Genomic DNA, 24349 nt, shown 5'->3' on the forward strand with positions numbered 1-24349 from the left:
TTCTTGTATTAACAGCTCTGCAGGTGGTGATTGGGTTTCTAAATCATTCTTTTGCAGGAGCTTAGATTAGTGCTTAAGGACTATTAAGTGTAAAGATAAACAACATTTGTATAACATAGTCGCTGAACAGCCCATATTGCTATGTTTTTGTGTCAAATACTTTTAATACTCAAAAATTTGATAAATCTTGAAATCTTGAAAGAAGTTAATAAAATCTAATCAGATCTAAATGAATCATAAAATCCCAGCTTCTCTATTACTCTTATTAATTGCAGCACAAATGTGTTTTATTTAATTAATATAATGCTGCCTATCTTCCTGTTATCTTTAATTCTTTATGGTTTATATGCATCTCCATTAAAGTGTCATTGAAATTCATTTTAAAATCCCAGATTTCTTTGTTTAATTTATGTATATCACTTCATTTGGTTTGTGGTTGTGACTGACATTGTGATTGTGGCAAGAATTAAACACTTAGATGTTGCTTTTATAGGATTAAGTGGAGTTATTCCTGAAGATGACATTTTTTCCTATAACATTAACATTTTCTTAAAAACAGCAATCTTCTAAGAATTCAGAAATTAAAAAACGATTTAGAGACATCTGCTAAATAATGCATTTTCTTATCACTTATGTTTTTGCAGCTGTAAACTGTCATTCCTTCACCAGCCTCCTTTTTTTCTCCCTGTTGTTAGTTAGAACAACAACTTGTTGATGTTAGAAAGCATACATCTTCACCCTTGACTGCTGACCTACAATGCTGGCATTTAAAAAAAAGGCTGACTTACAGAAAAGTACACCATTTCAAGGTTATAAAATATACTAGTAAATTAATCAACATCTGCTGAAAAATCAAATTTGAGAAGTCAGCAGTGTTTTTATATAAACTGTGAAGAAACATAAGTAAAGATCACCACCTGCCCTATCTAATATATGCTGCTACACTTGCCATCAACGATTTGTAAGTGAATACAGCCATATCCTTTATATTAGGAGCACCTGTATATTTGCAAATCCACACATTTATCTAATTATCCATTTATTTATAGCAGTGTAGCATAATTAATAAAATTATGCATATACAGGCCAAGAGCTTCAGTCACTGTGCACATAAAACAACAGAAAAAGTTATATCACTGTGACTTTGAAAGTGGCGTAGGTGTTGTCTGGTTTGATTATTTTAGAATCTACTATTCTCCTAAGATTTTCACAACCATTTCTAGAGTTGACGAAATATGGTGTGAAAAACAACAACAAAAAATAAAACATCCTGTGTACAGAAAGTATGCAACCTTAACACCAATCAGAAGAGAATAGGATGACCGGTTTGACATGATGTCTATAGTAACTTAAATAAGCACTCTTTACAACTGTGTTTAGCAGAAAAGCATCTCAGCATGCATGACATATCCAACATTGAGGTGGATGAGCTACTACAGCAGATTGTTGATTTCTCTCCTTTAAGCCAAGATCAGGAATCGGACACTATCATGGGCACAGACTCACTCACACTGGACAGATGAAGACAGAAAAAAAAGACCAAGTGATTTGTTTTCTAATCTTTTTCGGTTCAGATTGTGTGGTTTTGACAGCATTAAATCCCTGTTCTCATCTGACAGGAGTGAAACCTGGTGTAGCCTTCTGCTGTTGCAGCTCATCAACCACAACATTTGATGTGTGAGGTTTGAGATGCATATATTATTTTACTACATCCCCTTCTGGCCGCTTCAACAACCCTGGCTATTTTCCTTTGACCTTACTAACAAGGTGTTTCCATGCCCAGACCCATCACTGACTCAATGTTAAATGTTTTTCTCACTCTTCTTTGTAAATTCCAGGGACTGTAGTGTTTGAAAATACCAGAAGTGTCAGACATCAGAATCCCCTGACCTGCATGTTCACGATATTATGTATCATGCTGCTGATGAGTTCACATGTTAATAATAAAATGAATGCTGAATGTGTCCAAACATGTAGATATCTTCCAATTGACTTTCCACAATTTTCCTACTTGTATCACATTGTAGATTATTAATAAAATGTCAGTGAGTTCGGTTAGCAGCAAAGAAAAAATTGTGTTCGGAGATTATAATTATATAATAATTATTATTATGTGAGTTCAAATAAATATAAATGACAATCAAATGTGTTAGTTGCAGATACAAGATCAGAACAGCACTTAGAAGATTTGGTTCGCAAGTTCTCTTGAAAAAATAAATCACAGTCCAAATTTTTTACATGAAAATATTTTCACAATTTTATTTATTAATTTATTACTGCAATTATCACCTTAGATTATTTGCCTGATATAATGGGTTTAATTCATAAAGGCTTATAAATAACATTCACTTGGACCAGTTTGTTAATATTGTGGCAAAATAATCATTGAATCAAATGAAAAGACCAAACAATGTACGCATTAAATTGGTACAGAGTGGGTTGTGCCATTTGTTTTCTTCCTTCAAAAAGAACCCCTTAACAATTAAGAGAAACAACTTTAGATTGTGTTACACGAAATGATAAGCATTTTATAGACTGGGAATTTCTTCTTTTCCTTCTCTCACTCCCTCTGATTCCTGCTGATGTTCTCTCCAACATTAGTTTACCCTTGCCTCCCAGTGCATGAGAAAAGGTCTGCCCGAATTTACAGGGAGAAAGTGTGAAACACAGAGTGTCTTTTTTTAAACAAGATGTCACCATCCTTTTTCACCCTGACATTTTATCACAAAACATACTAATGGCGAAAGAGAGGCAAAACACACAGATGCTCCAGGTGACCAGTTTTTATATGTTTACTCTTAGATCTTATCATTTATCTAAAACAAAATACATATCTGATGCATAGTAAAAAGTTAACAAAGTAAAGATGAGGTCATGTGTAGGTTGGAGTCTCCTAAGACTAATAATAAACTGAAAAGAACAAAGAAGAAATATACTGTAAAATCCTTGATTGCATGAAGGGAACTTTAACTGAAATGGAAAGATCTGTCCAATTCTATTAAAATATTGGGACTACTTGTAGGATAAAAATGCAACGTATTTATTAGTTATTGCCAGATGTTTGAGTTTCATGGTGGTAATTGTGCAAAATGTGTTCAATCATGTATATTTGCTTATGTTCAATTTAAGTGTGTAGATTAGGTATGTGTGTATGTTTTGTATTTAAATGTAATGTGTGATTCTTCTCTTTCTGTGTGTGTGTGCTTATTAAAAATTTGGCATGTTGATCATTAAAGGCTCAGAGCAAATCGACAATAGTGTGTATATACAGTACATGTTTGTGTTTATCTGTGTGTTTGTGTGTATGTGGCCAGATGTTTGTCCAGCCACCTTGCAGAGATCATCTGCACAGCTGTGTTGTTCTTTAATCTTGTCATGTTCTCTCAGAATCTTTTGCCTTCATGGATTGCATGTCCGCCCCAAAGTCAGACATATCGATGCTTTTCTGCTCACCATAGTTAAGGGTAAAGAGCGCTGATTTGAGAAAACCATGGCCTTTCTGTCAGATGAAACTAATCTGGTTACTCTCATCTTAACTCTCATCAACAAGGCATTTCCTCTTTCAGAACTGCTGCTTATGCTTATGTTTTTTCACCCATTTTCTGTTGACTTTAGATATACTTATGCATGAAAATCCCAGTTGATCAGCAGTTTCTGAATTTCACAAGCACCAATTACAATACCAGGATCAAAGTAGCAAACTGATCTTGGTATTCTCGCATTCTGATTAATGTGGCTAATAAAATCGCATTTGGATTAAACCTGCATAGGCCTAATATCATATCATTTCACATTTCTCGAATCTCTCTTTAGAGTTCTAAATATAACAAGATATAAATACTTTAGTTGTTAAAAAAAAATCCTGTAAATCTCGCGATAAAAAGCGATATTTGAAAACTCGCGAGGCGATATAAATAAGCGGTGTTTATGTTTGGCTACGATTTGAACGTTTTCTGGGCTTTCTACTTCATTCTTCTCTCGCAGATCGCCATGTCTTCAAAATATGCCTCAGTAGATTTCGAAATTTTCGGCAATGTACAGGGTAGGTGGCGAGGCACGAGTGAGAGTGTGCGCATGTCGGAATATTTGTGCAGGGTAGACCAGATGTCCCACAACCCCCTGCGGTGTGCCACAATGAGCTGTAGAATGTAGAATAAAAAGCAAAAATATTCGATTTTTTTAAATGGGCATATAATATATGTGACGTTATTTAACAAAAAAAAGAAAAAGAAAACTAATTGTATAGGGCTCATGTCATCTAAATGTGCGTTAACGCAAATAACCACAAGGTGGCAGCAAATAGAGTCTAACTTATTAGGGATCTACATTTGTAGAATGTTAACAGGCAAAGAAATACATACATCTTTTGGAATAAAAAAATTATTATTTATATACATATAAATATGCGTAAACGCAAATGACCACTGGGTGGCAGCAAATGTATAACTTGTGGTTCTACCATCGTCTTAATATAAGCAGGGCTAATTTTTATACATTTTTGTTTTTTGATAAATATTAAACAGATCCAAAATAAACATCATTTTCATGTTTACCTTTTTGAGTTATTACGTAGTGTGCAAGTAGTGACAGGCTCCGACCCCAAATAGCCTCAACTTAATGATAACAAAAATACATAAATAAATTCAGTGGATTTTTTGTGAATTACGGAGTGAATAAATCATTAGGTTATTATATCATAATGTATTAATATTCAGCAAGTTATCAACTTTTACTAAAACAAAGATTTTGTTCTCCTTTAAGGTGTGTGCTTCAGAATGGTAAGGAAATGTTCCTTTTTCACTAGTTTGGTATTTAGGAAAGTGTATGTCGAAATCAAACCCTTTGTAACATGTTATAGAAAAATAATTAATTGTGCTGTTTTATACTGATAATAAATTATATAAACATTGCAGCATGTAATACTGATGGAATAATCATCTGTTGTTTAAAATTATTCCAATGGTTTCACTTTCTGACCAATCAGTCTTTAGAATTCAACAGCACTGCTTAGTGTAAATATTTCTTTGCTTTGTTTAAATAATTAATTGACAAATTGTAACAAATGATTATACAATGCATTTTGTGAAAGTGTGTAAGTGCCTAAGTGGTCATGTGACTGTGCAGTACACAGAAGATCAGGCGAAAAAGCTTGGTGTGACTGGCTGGGTGAAGAATACCAGACAGGGCACTGTGGTGGGCCAAGTGCAGGGGCCTCCAGACAAAGTCAATGAGATGTGAGTACAAAGATTTATTCATGATGCACAATCACTGGTCAACAGATGCATACAAATAATTGTATCCACAATGTTTTCTGGTCAACAGATGAGTACAAATTTCCCCCATGGGTTAAGGGCAAATTAATAAGTGACTGATTTGTTTATTAAGAATGTAGCCATAAGAAGTACATTTAGATGTCCATGAAAAACATTTTATATCCCTTATCTTGAAATACGACAACCTATAAAGAATTTCCAAACCACATATCAGTTCAAAATTTTTTTCACGCAAACTGGCTATAAAAATATGGGGTGAAAGATTCCAGCCAATCACCTTCTCAGTAGAGTGAATGAGATGCTGCAGTTTGCAGTTGTTTTTAGCGGTTACAGCAACATACCAGATGGTGATGGAGGAGGTGAGTATGGACTCAATGTTGGCGGTGTAGAAGAAGTGCACCTTAATTTTCTTTGGTAGGTTGCAAATCTTCAGCTGTCGCAGAAAGTATAACCTCCGAAGTGCTTTTTTAATCAGAGAGCTGATGTTCAGCTCCCACTTGAGGTCCTCAGAGATGATTGTTCCCAGGAAGCAGAAGAGCAGAGTCACGAGTCACACAGTATGATTTCAGAGGCTCGGGCTGGGTTCTTACTGAAGTCCTATATATAGTATAAGCTTGAAACATCATGCAGTACCTTCTTCAAACACCAGGAGGTGCAACTTGCTTGATCTTCGTGCCATAGAAATTTCTAGAATACAGTTGTTTTTTTCGAGCTCCTTCAGGTTCTTGGATGACAGAATATAAACTACACCTCCGAAACCTTCAAAGGGGAACCAGAGTTTTTGTAGATCACACTTCCTCCTCCTGCATGTCCTATTGAAGAGCAAAGATTAAACAGCGGTTTTTAATTTGGGCCCAAAAAATGATGTAATTTGCCATGATGCAAATACAATTGTTCTGCTGAAAAAATCGTATGTCCAGCTTCATAGGGCCAGGAGTAGGAAAGCGTGAGGAGAGATGTCATAACAAGAGACTGGGCTGTGGCGACTCTTGGGGCAGGGAAGCGTATGACATCACAGTTCCCTAATGTAAACCAGACATGAGAGAGAAACAGAATGAGGGAGAATCAGAAAGAGAGAGACCCACCCAGACCCTAGTGTTTGTGTGTAAGGAAAGCAGAATGTTATGAATGTGTGTGCACTGATTATTAAATATTTAAAGGAACAAATACAGTTATTTAATTGCTAATGTTCTTGATTGTTTGCTAGTAACCAATTTGCTGTCTTTATTTTTAATATATATAAATGACTAGCTTTCATCTCAATTTTGAGTGCAGAAAAACCTCCAACTTATTGATGCTTTAAACTATTTGTGCATCCACACAGCCACAGCCAATAAATAAGGCCTTTTTTTATATCACACTGAAATAACGTACAATAAAATTAACATGCATAAATAAAGATTGATCTCAAGGTTCCTCCCCCTATAGATAACAGGGTATTTGTGCGACTTTCTAATGTGTGTGTGAGTGAATGAGAGAGAGAGAAAGAAAGAGACAGAGCAAGCGATAGAACATGGCCCCTTAATACAGTGCTGAAAGTTCACTAAAAAGCTTTTCTTCATCAACCCATCTCTTGAACCGGACATGTGAGAGACCAGAAATGCATTTGCTCATTAAATATTTAACCAGACAGAGACAGCTGTACAGTTCCCTGATCCTTTAATAAGCCATAACTACTTCTCTTCTTCCTTTTACTGCTTTCTTTCCCTGCATCTCAGTTAAGGAAGGATGAGATGCAACAAATCCAATCCATGCCAGTGCTTAAAGATGTAAATATTTAGTTTTGCTGTTGTTAACGATATAAATGGCCCTTTCAGTTGGTGCTGAAGTATAAACAAAAATAGAAAAAGCATAAAGTGACTTAAAATCCTGATTCTTATTGCTCAGTAGCAGGACAAACTAGAGACAAAACAGTCTGATAATCGAAAGACTGTTTATAGCTGCTATAATCTAATTTTGAAATTGTGTTAGGTAGATAATCATATACAGTTCAACATGCTTCCTAATCTTATAATTTTGGTATAATTGAATCTAAATTATAAAATAAATGAAATTTTTTTGGATGTTTCCTAACAATAACTGTAACTAGATTTGGATTTTAAAAATTGTCTAGAATTTGTCATCCCGATGCAGGGTTTATCTCATCTACAGTAATCTTTTAGGTTATTGTGTAAGCGTGTGTTTGTGTGTGTCCTGTAGTTAACACTGAAGAGTGTGTTGTTGAGAGCACACACACACACACAGGAATGACATCCTTAAACATTTAAAAAGACCTCTCAGTGAAATACACACTGGAGCATCTGAGGAGATTTCAGCAAGACATCTTGAGCTGCATCATGGCAGGACACGACTTCCCACAAAAAATTTCTCTCAGTGACACACCAATGGCACCATGCCATTTGGAATCATTGTTGCTGGCTGATATAATATCTGCTTTAGTTTTTACCATGTGAGAAACCAAACACTCTGTCCAAACCACGGTGGGATTGCTGATTATTTAAACCCTTGCTGTTTGTGGATAATCATCCAGCTGGAGGAAATTCCTTCCTATCAGCATACTTGAATGTTATCAGACTTCCACAACAGCATGGCAAGGACAAGACTCCTTTCCTTTATAACACAATAAACCTCACATACACACAGGCACTAATAGGAAAAGAGGAAGATTTAATCACAATGTGAAAGTAATGAAAAGTCCTGGGTGGCCTGTAGAGCTGAACTACATCACTGTTAAAACAAACACCAGTGTTAATAAGAGTTCAGCCAAATGTAGCTCGTAGCTCTTAGCGCTTGGCTCAACTGTGTGCACAATTCCTCCATTGGACACAAATGCAACAATAAATTATACATCTGTTTGTAAAGCTCCTGGGCTTCCTGTTTTCAGTGAACTCCACCTAATCAGTGACCTAATACTTCAGATGTAACTCCACCTATAGCCAAACAAAGTAATAAAAATATGTACTTAAATAAAAAATATTATTAGAAATAGGAAATTTGAATATTATCCAGAACAGCAAATAAGCACTTAAGTAAATATATAATTTGCTGTCTGTCTGAACCAAAGAAATATCTGTACCATATTGAATTGCATAGCATCATATTTTCTTTGCATCGTATTGCATTGAATTGCATTGTGTTGAATCAAATCGAAATCGGATCTTACTGCATTGTAATAGTGGTGAGTCGTATCAGTAGCTGCTTCATATGAATCTTAAATGTATTGTATTGTTGGCTATGCATTGAGATGCGAAACGGATCGGACTCAGTTATGAAGATGCACATTCCTACAACATGGAATTAAACTCGAGTTATGCACGACAGGGTGGTGTATTGGTTTCAGGTTTTCTCCAACAACAGCATGTCTTGTATTGTTTTATTCTGCTTTTGTTACAGCAGTTTGGCAAGATTATTAAGTTATTAAGTGGAAGCAGCTAAGAGGTTGTACTACTGATCAGAAGTTCATTTCTGTACCACCAAACAATTGAAGGCTTCTTGATGCTGGAGACTCATTCCATTATCATCTCAATGCTAAAAATTTTGTTTGTTGAATATGATATCACTGCCGGTATGTTGGATGAATGTTTTAGTGCAAAATAAACAAATAAATAAACAAATAAATAAACAAAACACAAACCTTTTTTCTTCATTAAAACATTCTGACTTTATCCTGCCTTCTCTCTGAGTGTAACTTGTCTTACCAGAACTGTTGTAAACTGAGTGAATCAGATGCAGTCATACACCCTGCCTGCGCGCACGCACGCACACACACACACACACACACACACACACAGACACACACACACACACACAGCCAATGAGAGTCTGCCTCTATGGCCCACCATGCAGGATAATGCATTTAGAGGTCCTCAGAGGAATAACTGCATGAGCTGCTCCACCTACCCTGCCTACTCTAAAACACAGAGATAGATATAGATATATAGATTGAGAGAGAGAGAGAGAGAGAGAGAGAGATGCTTTCATGTGTAATCTGATCTCTCAGTCTCTGATGTGCTTACTGATTTAGTTGATGTTATTAGCTTTGCCTCATTTGCTCTTTTGCTTAGTATCTTTAGAAAATGCCACAGCGAGCAAAGGTTTGCATACATCCTTGGGCCCAGGTTAATGTTAATTTTCCTACTGTTCCACCCCTACAATGTAAAAAGCCTTTTAATACAGTTCATTTGTGTGTGTCTGTGTGTCCTTCACCGTAGGAAGCACTGGCTGAGGAATGTTGGCAGCCCCAGCTCTCGCATCGACCGTGCTGAGTTCAGTAAAGAGAGGGACATTTCTAAACTGGAGATCCGTGGATTCGGCACTCGTTATTGAATTCCACCTCCTGGACGACGGCTCCTTAACCTTTTCAGAAAGCATCCGTAAAAAATTCAGTCATACCATCCTCCCTGCTGAGTCACCTTCATTACCAGACTATTGTACACCATGTACTTTAAACCTAAGTGAACAAAGCACTTATCAAACTCTAATCAAAATCTTAACTATTGCATTTGGAGTCTATTTGTATTTGTTAGTAGATGTTGTGTACGTCTAATGTACCATGCATTGTTATTTATAACCTAAAAAAGCTTTTTTATTATTACTTATTTACTGAATTTGACTTCTACAAACTCCCAAACGTGCTATACTATATCACCAAACAATTGTTTGCCTCTTAACAAGCCATTTAAATTGAATATAAATCATTATACTGAACTAAAACTGAATAAAGCAACGCATGTTCACATTCAAAGACTAATATTACAATAACTATATTTCCACTTAGATACAGTATGTGTGTGTAGACACACACACACACACACACACACACACACACACACAGTATCTTACACAAGTGATAGACTCCTCAAATTTCAGCAACCATTTTATTATATGTTCTCAATGGACAATACTATACAATACTCACTGAACATCAGAATTGAATAGATGATTATGGGCTTGTGGTGGAACAATTTTAATAATAATTTTTTCAATAATTTACATTTTCCATTAGTAGACTTGATTATAAAAGGTAAGTCAGGAAGGTGTTCAGTAGGTGAGATGTCTTTAAGTGGAATTGAATATAAGACAAATTTATAATGCTTTTCTTTAATGCTTCAAGAAACATGCACATGAAAACCATTTCAGTACATTCAGGATAATGTATAGCTCAAATCTCTGTTTTATAGGACAGCACAAAATGTCTATTAGGGCTAATGAAATGTTAAAGCATGAGCATGTACCTCCCCTTTTTATACCTTTACAGATTACGGCAAAGTGTTTGACTAATACTGTTGCACATTAGACTGAATTGCAGCTCTAGTCAAACCTTTTTGTGTAAGTATATATCTTGCAAATTTGTAACCCAGCCATTAGGGGGGCACAAGCCAGTGTACTCTTAGTGCCGGTCCCAAGCCCGGGTAAATGGGGAGGGTTGCGTTAGGAAGGGCATCCAGCGTAAAACATGTGCCAAATCAAATATGCGGATCACAAATGAGAATTTCATACCGGATCGGTCGAGGCCCGGGTTAACAACGACCGCCACAGGTATCGTTAGCCGACAGGGTACCGGTGGAAATTGGGCTACTGTTGGCCGAAGGAGGAGAAGGAGAGGAGGAAGGCGTCTACAGAGACGGCAGGAAAAGGAGCAGTGTAGGAGAGTAGAGGTTCGGGTTGGTACTTTAAATGTTGGTACTATGACGGGTAAAGGGAGAGAGATAGCTGATATGATGGAGAGGAGAAAGGTAGATGTGTTGTGTGTTCAGGAGACCAAGTGGAAAGGGAGTAAGGCCAGGAACATTGGAGGTGGGTTTAAACTGTTTTATCATGGTGTGGATGGGAAGAGAAATGGTGTAGGGGTGATTCTGAAGGAAGAGTACAGTAAGAGTGTAGTGGAGGTGAAGAGAGTTTCTGATAGGGTGATGATCGTGAAGGTGGAAGTTGAAGGGATGATGATAAATGTCATCAGTGCCTATGCTCCACAAGTTGGCTGTGAGATGGAGGAGAAGGAAAGATTCTGGAGTGAATTAGATGAAGTGGTAGATGGTGTACCTAGGAAAGAACGATTGGTGATTGGGGCAGACTTTAATGGGCATGTAGGTGAAGGGAACAGAGGTGATGAGGAGGTGATGGGTAGGTATGGTTTTAAGGAGAGGAATGTGGAAGGGCAGATGGTGGTAGATTTTGCTAAAAGGATGGAAATGGCAGTGGTGAACACGTATTTTAAGAAGAAGGAGGATCATAGGGTGACATATAAGAGTGGAGGAAGGTGCACACAGGTGGATTATCTTCTGTGTAGGAGATGCAACCTGAAGGAGATTGGAGACTGTAAGGTGTTGGCGGGGGACAGTGTAGCTAGACAGCATCGAATGGTGGTCTGTAGGATGGTTTTGGAGGCGAAGAAGAAGAGGAGGAAAGTAAGGTTTGAAAGAAGAATAAGATGGTGGAAACTGAAGGAGGAAGAGTGTAGTGTGAGGTTCAGGGAAGAGGTCAGACAGGGGCTTGGTGGTGGTGAAGAGGTGCCGGATGATTGGGCAACTACCGCAGGAGTGATGAGGGAGGCAGCTAGAAAAGTACTTGGTGTGACATCTGGAAATAGAAAGCAAGACAAGGAGACGTGGTGGTGGAATGAGGAAGTGCAGGAGAGCATTAGGGGAAAGAGATTGGCAAAACAGAAGTGGGATCGACAGAGTGATGAGAAAAGTAGGCAGGAGTACAAGGAGATGCGGCAGCAGGTTAAAAGGGATGTGGCGAAAGCCAAGGAAAAGGCATATGAGGAACTGTATAAGAGGTTGGACACTAAGGAAGGAGAAAAGGATTTATACCGATTGGCCAAGCAGAGGGACCGAGCTGGGAAGGATGTACTGCAAGTTAGAGCAATAAAGGATGGAGAGGGAAATGTGTTGACTAGTGAGGAGAGTGTGTTGAGAAGATGGAGGGAGTATTTTGAGCAGCTGATGAATGAGGAAAATCAGAGAGAGAGAAGGTTGGAGGATGTGGAGTTGGTGAAGCAGGATGTAGATAGGATTAGTAAGGAGGAAGTGAGAGCAGCGATTAAGAGGATGAAGAATGGAAAGTCGGTTGGACCAGATGACATACCGGTAGAAGCGTGGAGATGTTTAGGAGAGATGGCAGTGGAGTTTTTAACCAGATTGTTTAACAGGATTCTGGAAGGGGAGAGGATGCCTGAGGAATGGAGAAGGAGTGTGCTGGTACCGATCTTTAAGCATAAGGGAGATGTGCAAACCTGCAGTAACTACAGGGGAATTAAGTTGATCAGTCACACCATGAAGTTATGGGAAAGAGTAGTGGAAGCCAGGCTGAGAGAAGAGGTGACCATCTGTGAGCAACAGTATGGTTTCATGCCGAGGAAGAGCACCACAGATGCCTTATTTGCTTTGAGGATGTTGATGGAGAAGTATAGAGAAGGACAGAAGGAGCTGCATTGTGTATTTGTGGATTTAGAGAAAGCGTACGACAGGGTGCCGAGAGAGGAGTTGTGGTATTGTATGAGGAAGTCAGGTGTGTCAGAGAAGTATTTGAGGGTGGTGCAGGACATGTATGAGGACAGTGTGACGGCAGTAAAGTGTGCAGTAGGTACGACAGACTGGTTCAGGGTGAAGGTTGGACTACATCAAGGATCGGCCCTGAGCCCTTTCCTGTTTGCAGTGGTGATGGACAGGTTGACGGACGAGGTCAGACAGGAGTCTCCCTGGACTATGATGTTTGCAGATGATATTGTGATTTGTGGTGAGAGTAGAGAGCAGGTTGAGAATAGCCTGGAGAGGTGGAGATATGCGCTTGAGAGAAGGGGAATGAAAGTCAGTAGGAGTAAGACAGAGTACATGTGTGTGAATGAGAGGGAGGGCAGTGGAGTGATGCGGTTGCAGGGTGAAAAGGTGAAGAAGGTGGAGGAGTTCAGGTACCTGGGGTCAACAGTGCAAAGTAATGGAGAGTGTGTTAGGGAAGTAAAGAAAAGAGTGCAGGCAGGGTGGAGTGGGTGGAGAAGAGTGACAGGAGTGATTTGTGATAGAAGAGTATCTGCAAGAATGAAAGGGAAAGTTTATAGGACTGTGGTGAGACCTGCGATGTTGTATGGATTAGAGACAGTGGCATTGAGTAAAAGACAGGAGGTGGAGCTGGAGGTAGCAGAGCTGAAGATGTTGAGGTTTTCGTTGGGAGTGACGAGGATGGACAAGATTAGAAATGAGTTTATTAGAGGGACAGCACATGTAGGATGTTGTGGTGACAAGGTGAGGGAGGCGAGATTGAGATGGTTTGGACATGTGCAGAGAAGGGACATGAATTATATTGGTAGAAAAATGCTGAAGATGGAGCCACCAGGTAGGAGGAAAAGAGGAAGGCCAAGGAGGAGGTTCATGGATGTGGTGAGGGAAGACATGCAGGTAGTTGGTGTAAAAGAGGCAGATATAGAGGACAGGGTGGTATGGAGACGGATGATCCGCTGTGGCGACCCCTAATGGGAGCAGCCGAAAGAAAAAGAAGAAGAAGAAGAAGAAGAAGATATATCTTGCAAATTTGTATTTGCTATAAGCATCACAGAACCAAGACCATTGCTAAAATGTTAGCTATACTTTGGTAATTCTCTCTCTCTCTCTCTCTCTCTCTCTCTCTCTCTCTCTCTCTCTCTCTCTCTCTCTCTCTCTCACACTCTGTCAAGAAGATTAAAATTGTTTTATGCTTCTAGGAAACTAGCCCCAGTTCTCTTTTGGATCATCTTTCAGATAATGAAAAAAATCCACCAATGAGCTTACTTTACTCTATTGCCATGGCACGTCTAATCTGCCTCTTCCATTAGAAAGCACTTTAAAATATCTCTAGGCATTGTTTTCTTAGAAGAAGCCTCATATATGACTTATAGAGCAGTACAGTCACCTTTACAGCAGAATTTTGAATAAAATAACCTTCGTCACATCTACCTTACAGCACAGTGAAATTCTTTACTTCGCATATCCTGGCTTGCTCGGAAGCTGGTGTCAGAGCGCAGGGTTAGCCATGGTACAGTACCCCTGGAGCACAGAGGCTAAGGGCCTTACTTAAGGGCCCAAGAGTGTCAGCTTGGCGATTCCGGGGCTTAAACCCCCGACCTTCAGATGAGTAACCCAGCACCTTAACCACCAAGCTACCACAGTGGAAACACATGCATTTTTTTCAGGGCCTTGTTTGCTTGTGTGTTTTTTCCCCAGCATGCTTTCCTGCTGCAAATCTGAATACAGGACAGTTGCAATCCTCTTAGCTGACAGTGTCTAGCTTGGGAAAGAGGCTTATCATGAGAGATAAAGACAGAAAGCCTCCAGTTTCCTACTGATTCAGGACCTGTCCATGGAATGAAAAAATGCAAATCTGATCCCAGTTTAGAACCCATCAACCCAGTAAAGCATTTCCACATTCTTCACTAAAGAGTGCTTACTCCTCATTTTAAGCTCCCCATCTGTTTTTTTTTTTTTATTATTCACTGTCTCTTCAGTGGATCTATTAGCTATAAAGTGCACTTACTGTCCTTCTGTTACTCCTGTTGTAGGGCTGAGGTTAGATTACAACTATATAAACCTATAACTATAAAACTGAATAGAAAAATAGAGCAGGAATGAAATGGGGGGGGGGGGGAATGATGATAAAAAGGCATATGCACATCAACAAATCAAAGATGCGGTTTGACTGAATATTTATGGAATATTGAAGAAAATATTAGGTGCTCCTTACACTGACTCCGTTGATTCTGTAAACAATGTTTGAAAGCAGCAGCTTATCTCTGGAGTCATACAAAAAATCTAACATATAACATTTTACCTGTGTTCTCCCAGTTAGAAGGTTAGTTTCAAAGAAACCAACAGTTTTATGTTTTATGTTATGTTTAACAGACTTAGAATTGTATCCTAATTTAGTTACTTGGTTTTTGGTAACAAAAATGTTAAAGCATGAGCCTGTAACCTCTCCTTCCTATCCATTTACAAATCACAGCAAAGTGTTTGACTGATACTGTTGGAATTAGACTGAATTGCAGCTTTGGTCAAACCATTTTTTGTAAGTATATATCTTACACAAAAAGGCTACTTTGCATCAGCAACACTGACTCAATGACAAACAAGTCATTCATAAGAAGACAACTGATGGCACCTGTATTCATAGCAACTAGCTTCTAACTAAATAATCATTTGATTGTTAATCATAAATATAATAATATATTATGTGTCAGACGGTCATTCAGGCAATGGTACACAAAATCATGATCCTACTAAACAGTTACATCAATTAGGGTACAATATTTGGCAATCAGATATTTATCAATCACAGGACACCTATTTAAAAACTGGCAGCCTCCTCATTTCTTATCTTGACCACTTTCTTCCATATGGATACATTTTCTGTTCTGATCTCAACAAGTCTGGGCAAACTACTGGGTAGGCACCAATCAGAGGCCACATTTTTATGATGTCATCATGTAGACTTCTTACAATGTATTTTACAGTATTTTAAAACTTACATTTTATAACAACTTATTTTACATCCAACGTAAAACATGTACCAAATCAAATATGCGAATTATAAACCATTAATCAAGGATTACCAACGACCACCGCAGGTATTGTTAGCCATCAGGGTACCGGTGGAAATTGGGCTACTGTTTGGCTTAAAGAGAAGAAGTAGAAGAGGAAGACGTCTATAGAGACAGCAGGAAAAGGAGAAGTGTAGGAAAATGGAGGGGGCACTTTAAAATTTGGTACTATGACTGGTAAAGGGAGAGAGTTAGCTGATATGATGAAGTGGAGAAAGGTAGACGTGTGTTCGGGAGACCAGGTGGAAGGGTGTAAGGAACATCGGAGGTGGGTTGAAAGGGAAAGAGAAATGGTGTAGTGGTGATCCTGAAGGAAGAGTACAGTAAGAGTGTAGTGGTTGTGAAGAGAGTTTCTGATGAACGTGAAGCTGGAAGTTGAAGAAGTGATGATAAATGTCATCAGTGCCTATGCTCCACAAGTGGGCTGAGATAAAGGAGAAAAAAAATTCTAGACTAAGTTACATGTAGTGGTAGAAGGTGTACCTAGGAATGAAAGATTGGTGACTGTGGCAGACTTTAATAGGCATGTTGGTGAAGGGAACAGAGTTGATGAGGAGGTGATGGGTAGGTATGGTCTTAAGGGGAGGAATGTGGAAGGGCAGATGGTGGTAGATTTAGAAATTGCAGTAGTGAATACTTATTTTAAGAAGAAGGAGGATCATAGGGTGTCATTAGAGTGGAAAAGGTGCACACAGGTGAACAATGTTCTATGTAGGAGATGCAACCTGAAGGAGATTGGAGACTGAAAGGCGTTGGCAGGGGACAGTGTAGCTAGACAGCATTGGATTGTGGTCTGTAGGATGGCTTTGGAGGTGAAAAAGAAAAGGAGGAAAGTGAGGACTGAAAGTAGAATAAGATGGTGGAAACTGAAGGCGGAAGACTGTAGTGTGAGGTTCAACAAAGAGGTCAGACAGGGGCTCGGTGGTGGTGAAGAGGTGTGGGATGATTGGGCAACTACTGCTGAAGTGATAAGGCAGACAGCTAGGAAGGTACTTGGTGTGACGCCTGAAAATAGAAACGAAGACAAAGAGACGTGGTGGAATGAGGAAGTGCAGGAAAGCATAAGTAGAAAGAAGTTGGTGAAACAGAATTGGGATTGGCAGAGAGATGAGAAAAGTATGCAGGAGTTCAAGAAGATGTGGCAGCAAGTGAAAAGGGATGTAGCAAAAGCCAAGGGTAAAGGGATATAAGAAGCTGTATGAGAAGTTTGACACTCAGGAAGGAGAAAAGGATTTGTACCGATTAGCCAGGCAGAGGGACCGAGCTGGGAAGGATGTGCTACAAGTTAAAGCAATAAAGGATGGAGATAGAAATGTGTTGACTAGTGAGGAGAGTGTGTTGAGAAGATGGGGGGAGAATTTCGAGCAGCTGATGAACGAGGAAAATGAGAGAGAGAGAGAAGGTTGGATAGTGTGGAGATGGTGAAGCAGGAAGTGGTTAGGATTAGTAAGGAGGAAGTGAGAGCAGCAATTAGGAGGATGAAGAGTGTAAAGTTGGTTGGACTAGATTACATACCAGTAGAAGCAAGGAGATGTTTAGGAGAGATGGCAGTGGAGTTTTTGAACAGATTGTTTAACAAGATTCTGGAAGGTGAAAGGATGTCTGAGGAATGGAGAAGGTGTGTGCTGGTACCAATCTTTAAGAATAAGGGAGATGTGCAGACCTGCAGTAACTACAGGCGAATAAAGTTGACCAGTCACACCATGAAGTTATGGGAAAGAGTATTAGAAGCCAGGCTGAGAGAAGAGATAACTATCTGTGAGCAACAGTATGGTTTCATGCCAAGGAAGAGCACTACAATGCATTATTCTCTTTGAGAATGTTGATGGAGAAGTATGGGGAAGGTCAGAAGGAGTTGCATTGTGTACTTGTGGATTTAGAGATTTTTCAATAAATCTCTATGAATTCTTCAGTCAATAGGCTTTTAATGCTTTAAATATGTTTGAAACATTTTTCCCTTTTTATACGGAAGAATTTATGGTTATGCCCATGTTACCAGTGTAGTTATGATGCTCTGATGGTGTACTAATACCACGAAACCAGAAAGGTATAAAATAAATATTCAAGTCGAGTGTAATGGTTAAGTTTTAAATATTCCTTTAAAATAATTTTTTAAATCCTTAGTACCTCGTTTTGCTGTAATGGATTCCAGAGAGCCAGATAATGGGATCAGGAACATCTCCATGACTGCTAATCAAGAATGTTTTACTTGAATTTACCACTGCTTCATTTAATCCCCAAAGCAGTGAAGTATAGCACTGCCTCACACTACTAACACTAGCATGTCACCACCATTCACCCCATGAGCAACATCACCCCCAGGTTGTTAGTCCCCTTGTCTAATCAAAGTTTTGTTCGATCATATTGTACTTTTCTGTCACTTATCTCACAGATTAGGTGAAAGTGGGTGTGATTAAATGATTTTAGAATGATGCATTCCTTGTATCATTTCCACTCAGATGCCCTTAATGAGCTATAATCAAGTTACACGTCAGCTTAGGGAAAAAAAAACAGGAAGGCAAATCAGAACAAACAAAACAGACAGCATATTGGGTTGTTTTCAAATTTCCCTGTGTCCTCTGCCAGTTTCCTCAAAACAAATTTCCAGATGGCAAACCAGTGAAATCCAACAGTGTGCACCAAGGCATTTTCTTTCTTCTCATTTTTAAAATATTGTGTATTACCAAAACAAAACAGAATCATTATACTAGCATATGGGTATGAGTCATTCACCTTCAATAATGTTCATGTTTAAATACTGCTTTATTTATCATTTTCCTGTATGTTTTCATGTAAAAATGGCCCATATTCCTCTAATGCCACTACTGAAGTGTCTCCATTGGGCTATTTGTGAGGATTTATATATTTGTTTCATTGTTTATTTCTCGAATTAGAAATTAGAGTAGCAGACTAAAATTTAAATCTACAATTTTTATTTCATTTTAAACAACAACCAATCACTAAAATACAGCAATTTTTGTAAGGTTTAAGGAAAGGATCCGAAAGAGTCGTTTCTTCTTGGTGAGCCAAATGATCAAATGACTCACTGCAAATTGGCGGTAATAATATAAACATTAATGTCCGTGCAAACAAAAATGTCTTTTAAAAGCTATTATTCTTTTTTTATTTGGTTATTATATTGACCTTTAGTTGTAAACAGGTATTATTTATCCATGTTAGCACAGGATTAACAATGTTTGTTTAACATAGGTCATTCATTACACTATTAGCCTGTCATGCTACAGCTTATGCACCTTCATTCACACTTTGCATTAGACGTGAATAAAAAAGACAACCGCACCAAACAACATTTTGATAATAAACCTTAATATTTAACGTTCATGTTTATGTTAAACGTTTGCTTATATCAGTATTGGGAGCAGGTGCCATTTAGTGTGGTCAAGCGTCAAATTACTGTCTGTCCCGGTTGCTTAGCAACGTCCCAATAATACTTATTGGAGAGTAAGGGTCTATGTGCCTTTAGAAGAAGGAAACATGTATCAGGGAGCGGAGATAAACCTGCCCCGAAAGAAGAAGGTGCGAGAAGCTTTCCGGTACGTACCACATAACCCTCACCTGCAGGCAGCGTGGATCCATTTAGGTTGAGAGTCTTATAAAATCAAAAGTCTTTGTGCATTCACCCCAACCTTTTTTGCGCAACGGACCAGTTTCACACAGGATAATTTTCCCCCGGATCAAGTGCATAACTATAGACAATAACATGCACACTATACTACTTGTAACTCATTAATAATAATAATAATAATAATAATAATAATAATAATAATAATAATAATAATAATACACAGAGCAGGTTTGTTTCAGGAGTATCACCTGCTGGAATGAGACCACACATTAAAATGGAGCTTACTTTTTTGCTGACAGTCTTGAGTTCTTCCGGTTTCTCACAATTTGGTCTTTCCCCCTTTTCCAAAAACTTTCCCCCTTTTCCAAAAACTTTCCAGAGTAGTTTGATTTGTTGGTATCTTTGCTAGACCCAGCCTGTGGTCTTCATACGGGGAATCCGGCTGAATCAAGTGCGGGAAATAGGCGGAAGTGGTCATTTTTTTTCTGTATGAAAACACCGCGAAAGTGGAAATAGAAATAATACTAATAAATATTCAAGGAAATACTGTATGTTTTTTAATAAGACTGACCGTAATTCACGTGTTAATGACATTTCCAGTGGCTGAAGCCTTAAATTTTTTATCCTCAAGTCACATCCAAAGCGTTGTTTATTTGTTGCCTACCTATTCATGATGTCAGTAAATCAAATTTCAGGAGAAGAATGCCTCCAAATCCATGAACATACTCATGAACAAACATATACACCATATGTTCATTGTATTAATTAAACTCAATTAAACTCAATTCAAACTTTATTTATATAGCACCGAACAACTACCAGGTAGAATGTAGGTGCTGAACTGCTAAAATGCAATGTGCAAATTATAGTAATAAAATTACAGTTAACATAACATTAATAGTGGTAATTACTCAATTACTGATCATTTTTCTTCTAATAGCAAACAAGGTGAGTGTTAAAATTTTATAGGTCCAGTATTAGTACTAATGTTTCCTTCTCACGTCTGCTCTCTGCTTACAGCTCAAACACCTACAGGATATTTAATGAAAAGGTTCCAGAGCAGTTAAATCCAGATGATGCGTACAAGGACAACAAATATGCCTCCAGAGCTCCAGAAATGACTGAGTTGCTAAAGACACACAATAATCCACAGCCTCACAATGTCAAGATCATAAGTACTAATGTGAGGTTCCTCAACGAGCCCATTCTTTATATGGAAACAGAAACTACAAAGGGCGAACAGGTTCTTATCGCCTTATAAATAAGAAACTTTTTTCCCCATTAGCTTTGTGGATAAATTTAATGTTTTTTTATTATTATTTTGTTATCATTTCTACCAGGATAAATGGTGGCTTAATGCACCAGACAAGAAACATCCTAGAGAACCAACATACAGTAAGGAGAGCACACAGAGATGTGACTACCAACCAGTCAAGTACATTCCAGGGATCAGGGTCCGAGGGTGGAGAAATAAACCCCCAGCTACAGGAATCAGTGAGCAGCATGTTTATATATATATGGTTTTAAATATGGTTTTCTAGTAAGTCACCTTCAAAAGTATTGTTGTTATTTTTTTTAAAAATGAGGAAAAAGACAATGGCAGCTTGTCCAAGGAGGAAGGGGAGCCAAAAATACACCATATTTGTATACCAGTCGTTCAGCTAATGTTAATCTTTATAAAGTATTCATGCACAACTTGAGTGTTAAAAAATCCACTCAAATCTAATTTTGTGACCACTGATTACTGACATGTATAAGCTGACGTTCCTTTTATTTGCTCAGCTTTTGTAGATGATGCGTTGTATTGTGACCCTAGTGGTCAAAATCTGTAAATGCAACAAGCACTAATAGAGGTCTATTTGGGCAGAAATCAGAAAACATTGTTCCTGATCTTTGCAGTTCCAACTCTGAGTCCCCTTTGCCAATCTAAGGAATTGATGGAGCACATGTCCTTCATTCACCAATACGACTCCAGAAAAATTCAAAGCAAGCCCTGTCAAGAAGGGGTAAGATTTATGTTAGTGCCTTTACTAATGGTTTTAGTAGAAATCCAGCTACTTAAAACATCAAAATATCTAAATTATTTAGAATTAATTTGAACTTTTTAAATGTTCATCATGGCACATAGCTGTTAAATTATCAATGTGATTTTTATCATTCTCCTGAAAATTCTTCTAGATTTCTAGAGCTACAATTGTACACTTCTAGAGACACACTCACACAAAGGAAATTTTGCTCACATAAGAAAAAACGGTCTTGCCTGCAGGTTCAATTTATTCCATCTACCCTATTAATCCCAAAGGCCCAAAGGAAAAATACGGAGGAAAAATATTTTCCGGCTATTCAAAGCCACACTTTCAATGCCTGCTTTGGCAGCCGGACCAGGAGATGATATTTATGTTAAAGCTGATACAGTTAACAATGACCATTTTAACTACACATTCATGAAAATGAATGAGCTTGTCCTGCTTATCAAGAAACTGTAAACTCCTTTGTCCTGAAAAAACTCAATGTTACAGATTTACGCACTGACACTGGAGACTCCTGACGAAAATGTTACATAAATGTTTCCTCACCAAAAAACGTATTTAAAACCAGTTCCCATTTAGCATCTAGGTACAATTTCTTATGTTATTAAACATATTACAGATAACAAATAATCAATACTTTCTATCCAGTTCCAGCTGGGAATTAAATAGTGAGGTTGTGCATAAAATAACAATATTTTACTGGTATTTTTAGTGTTACTAGAGCTCCATCTTTAAACTGTGATTTAACATAATCAGAATAATGTTATTACTCTTTTAAATTAAATGTGTTAATATAGACAAACTTTTCTGTTTTACAAAATGTTGTGTAAGGATTTGAAACAAGTATCATGGGTCATGGAAAAATATTTTGGGTGAGGACAACATGTCTAGACCCTAGTGCACACTGCACAACTTTACCATGATTACCCAGTTGCCAAGTATTTTTGGGTCTTGGCATATGTTCACTGCATGCCCCTGTGGTGACTGCTTGAGTAGTGGGAACAGCACATTATACTCAGTCTCTGAGTGTCATAGAGATTTGTTTTATTTTTCTCTCTCTATTGGATCATGTATTACAAACTCTTTTGTGATTAGCAGTTAGGACAGCCAATGAGAAGGAAACTAAATTAATCTTCTCTCATGCACACCAGGATCCTGAGTTTAGTTTATCATCCATCTGTGTACAAATTTTATTGTATAAAAATTAGTTGTATTGCTTCAATTACAATAAAGTTTCTATGTCTAATGTGTATGAGAGCAAGGGCAAAATGTAATGCAGGCAAAATAACATAAGCTGCTTAGTGTACTTTTTTAGTGTACTAAGTTTAAACATTCATTCTTACAAGTAAATTCATTTGCAAATCAAGTTGTAGGAAAAACTAGCATTATCGAATCAAAGACAAATCCTAGGACACTATATTAAAGATTTAGCTGTTTTCTAGAAGATGAGGTTACATCTTGTTGAACTTAGTGTACATGGAAAACAACAGAAACATTTCTGAGACCATATTGAGACCAGTGCCCAAAACCAAGAGATGTCCAATAAAAATTTTAAATGTCCTACACTAGAACTTGAGTCTATTAAATTCAAGTCTTTCAGCTATACATTATTATCACACAAAGCTTTAATGATACAGTGGTACCCCGCTTATTGACCTTAATCCGTTCCTTAAAATCCTTAAAAAGGTCGAAGAGCGAATGTACACGCAATATACAATATACACGCACTAAATTGTTATATTGACCGCTAAATAACACTTTACTTATACTTTACTAAGTTTAATTTACTGGGAAGATCCTTTCCCTCGCTCCACGTGGGTCGGGGTAAAAAAAAAAAGGTCGATAAACGGGCATTTGGTCGTTCAGCGGGCGCAAATTTCGGTCGAAAAACTGTTAGAAAAGGTCAATGTCCGAGCCGGTCAATAAGCGGGGTACCACTGTTTTATTCAAATGTAACATCAGTTTAGTTTTAAACATTTACTTGCTGAGTTTTTGTGGTCATTGGAAAATTCAGTTGCATTGTCAATACAGTTCCCGGTCAACCCCAGCCATTAGGGTTGCACAAGCTAGTGCACTCTTAGTGCCTGTCCCAAGCCCTGATAAATGGGGAGGGTTACGTTAGGAAGGGCATCCAGCGTAAAAACATGTGCCCAATCCAACATGCGGATCATGAATACGGATAATCCGCTGTGGCGACCTCTAATGGGAGAAGCCGAAAGAAAATTTATTACAACAATACAGTTGTTGTTGTTGAAGCATTTTATTAAAAACTTTTAGAGAAAAATGCTTCCAAAAATGGAACCCAGAAGTTCTTGGATTATTATAAGTACACAATGTGATAATGTGTGCTGGTTACATGCATTAAATCAGTGCCTAAGGTTGTCATGAAACCACATGTGCTATCTGTCATTACACACACACACACACACACACACACACACACACACACACAAACTTTCATTGTGCTGTCCTGACAGTGGGGAGGAGATTTGATCTGGAACGACTTTTGGCAGCTAATGACTGTGATCTGTTCACCACAGCTGCATTTCTCCTTGTCCAAACCCAACCCTTTTGCACTGGACTTTTCTGGTCTGCTTTAAATCTGTTTTATTTTTGCTTGCCTTCTTTTTATTTCTCTCTCTCTCTCTCTCTCTCTCTCTCTCTCTCTCTCTCTCTCTCTCTCTCTCTCTCTCTCTCTCTCTCTCTTTCTCTCTCTCTATCTCTGTCTAAAGCGCCATGGAGTCTTTGTGTGGAGCAAAAGGGGGGCGATGGGGCCTAGTACATTCCAGAGCTCGGAGGGGATTCATTCGGACTCAGAGGGAAAAACATACAATATGAACTCTTCCCAGCATGCCCTTCTGTCCTCTCTACAGATTCATGTGTCCACCCAGGC

The 24349-nt window shown here is 38.2% G+C and overlaps 2 protein-coding genes and 1 long non-coding RNA gene across 4 annotated transcripts in view; 2 read left to right on the plus strand and 1 right to left on the minus strand.

Annotated features, from left to right (window-relative positions):
- The first annotated feature begins 3897 nt into the window (after positions 1–3897).
- On the plus strand, positions 3898–13975 carry acyp2 (acylphosphatase 2, muscle type). The gene is made up of 5 exons (XM_083558815.1): positions 3898–4042; positions 4762–4778; positions 5125–5234; positions 9485–10601; positions 13782–13975. Exons 1-4 carry the CDS (start codon positions 3928–3930, stop codon positions 9597–9599), a joined length of 357 nt encoding a protein of 118 aa, XP_083414941.1. The 5' UTR covers positions 3898–3927; the 3' UTR covers positions 9600–10601; positions 13782–13975.
- On the minus strand, positions 5358–19783 carry LOC310735752. Of its 2 annotated transcripts, none has more exons than XR_014536371.1 (2): positions 19712–19783; positions 5358–6085 (listed from the first exon to the last, which is right to left on the minus strand). It is a non-coding gene; the product is annotated as an uncharacterized lncRNA (long non-coding RNA). The 2 variants fall into 2 exon arrangements; XR_014536372.1 differs by lacking the exon at positions 19712–19783 and adding an exon at positions 8908–9464.
- Positions 19101–24349, plus strand: part of LOC310735744 (uncharacterized protein) — a 6493-nt gene continuing 1244 nt past the window's right edge. The window contains exons 1-5 of the mRNA XM_083558807.1: positions 19101–19394; positions 20447–20669; positions 20767–20920; positions 21326–21432; positions 24189–24349. The exon at positions 24189–24349 is cut by the window's right edge and continues 1244 nt beyond it. Of these exons, the coding sequence (XP_083414933.1) occupies positions 19336–19394; positions 20447–20669; positions 20767–20920; positions 21326–21432; positions 24189–24349 (704 nt within the window). The 5' untranslated portion in view covers positions 19101–19335. The remainder of the gene's footprint in view (positions 19395–20446; positions 20670–20766; positions 20921–21325; positions 21433–24188) is intronic.

This window comes from Silurus aristotelis, assembly GCF_946808225.1.
Source record: "Silurus aristotelis genome assembly, chromosome: 13".
Lineage (NCBI taxonomy): Eukaryota > Metazoa > Chordata > Actinopteri > Siluriformes > Siluridae > Silurus > Silurus aristotelis.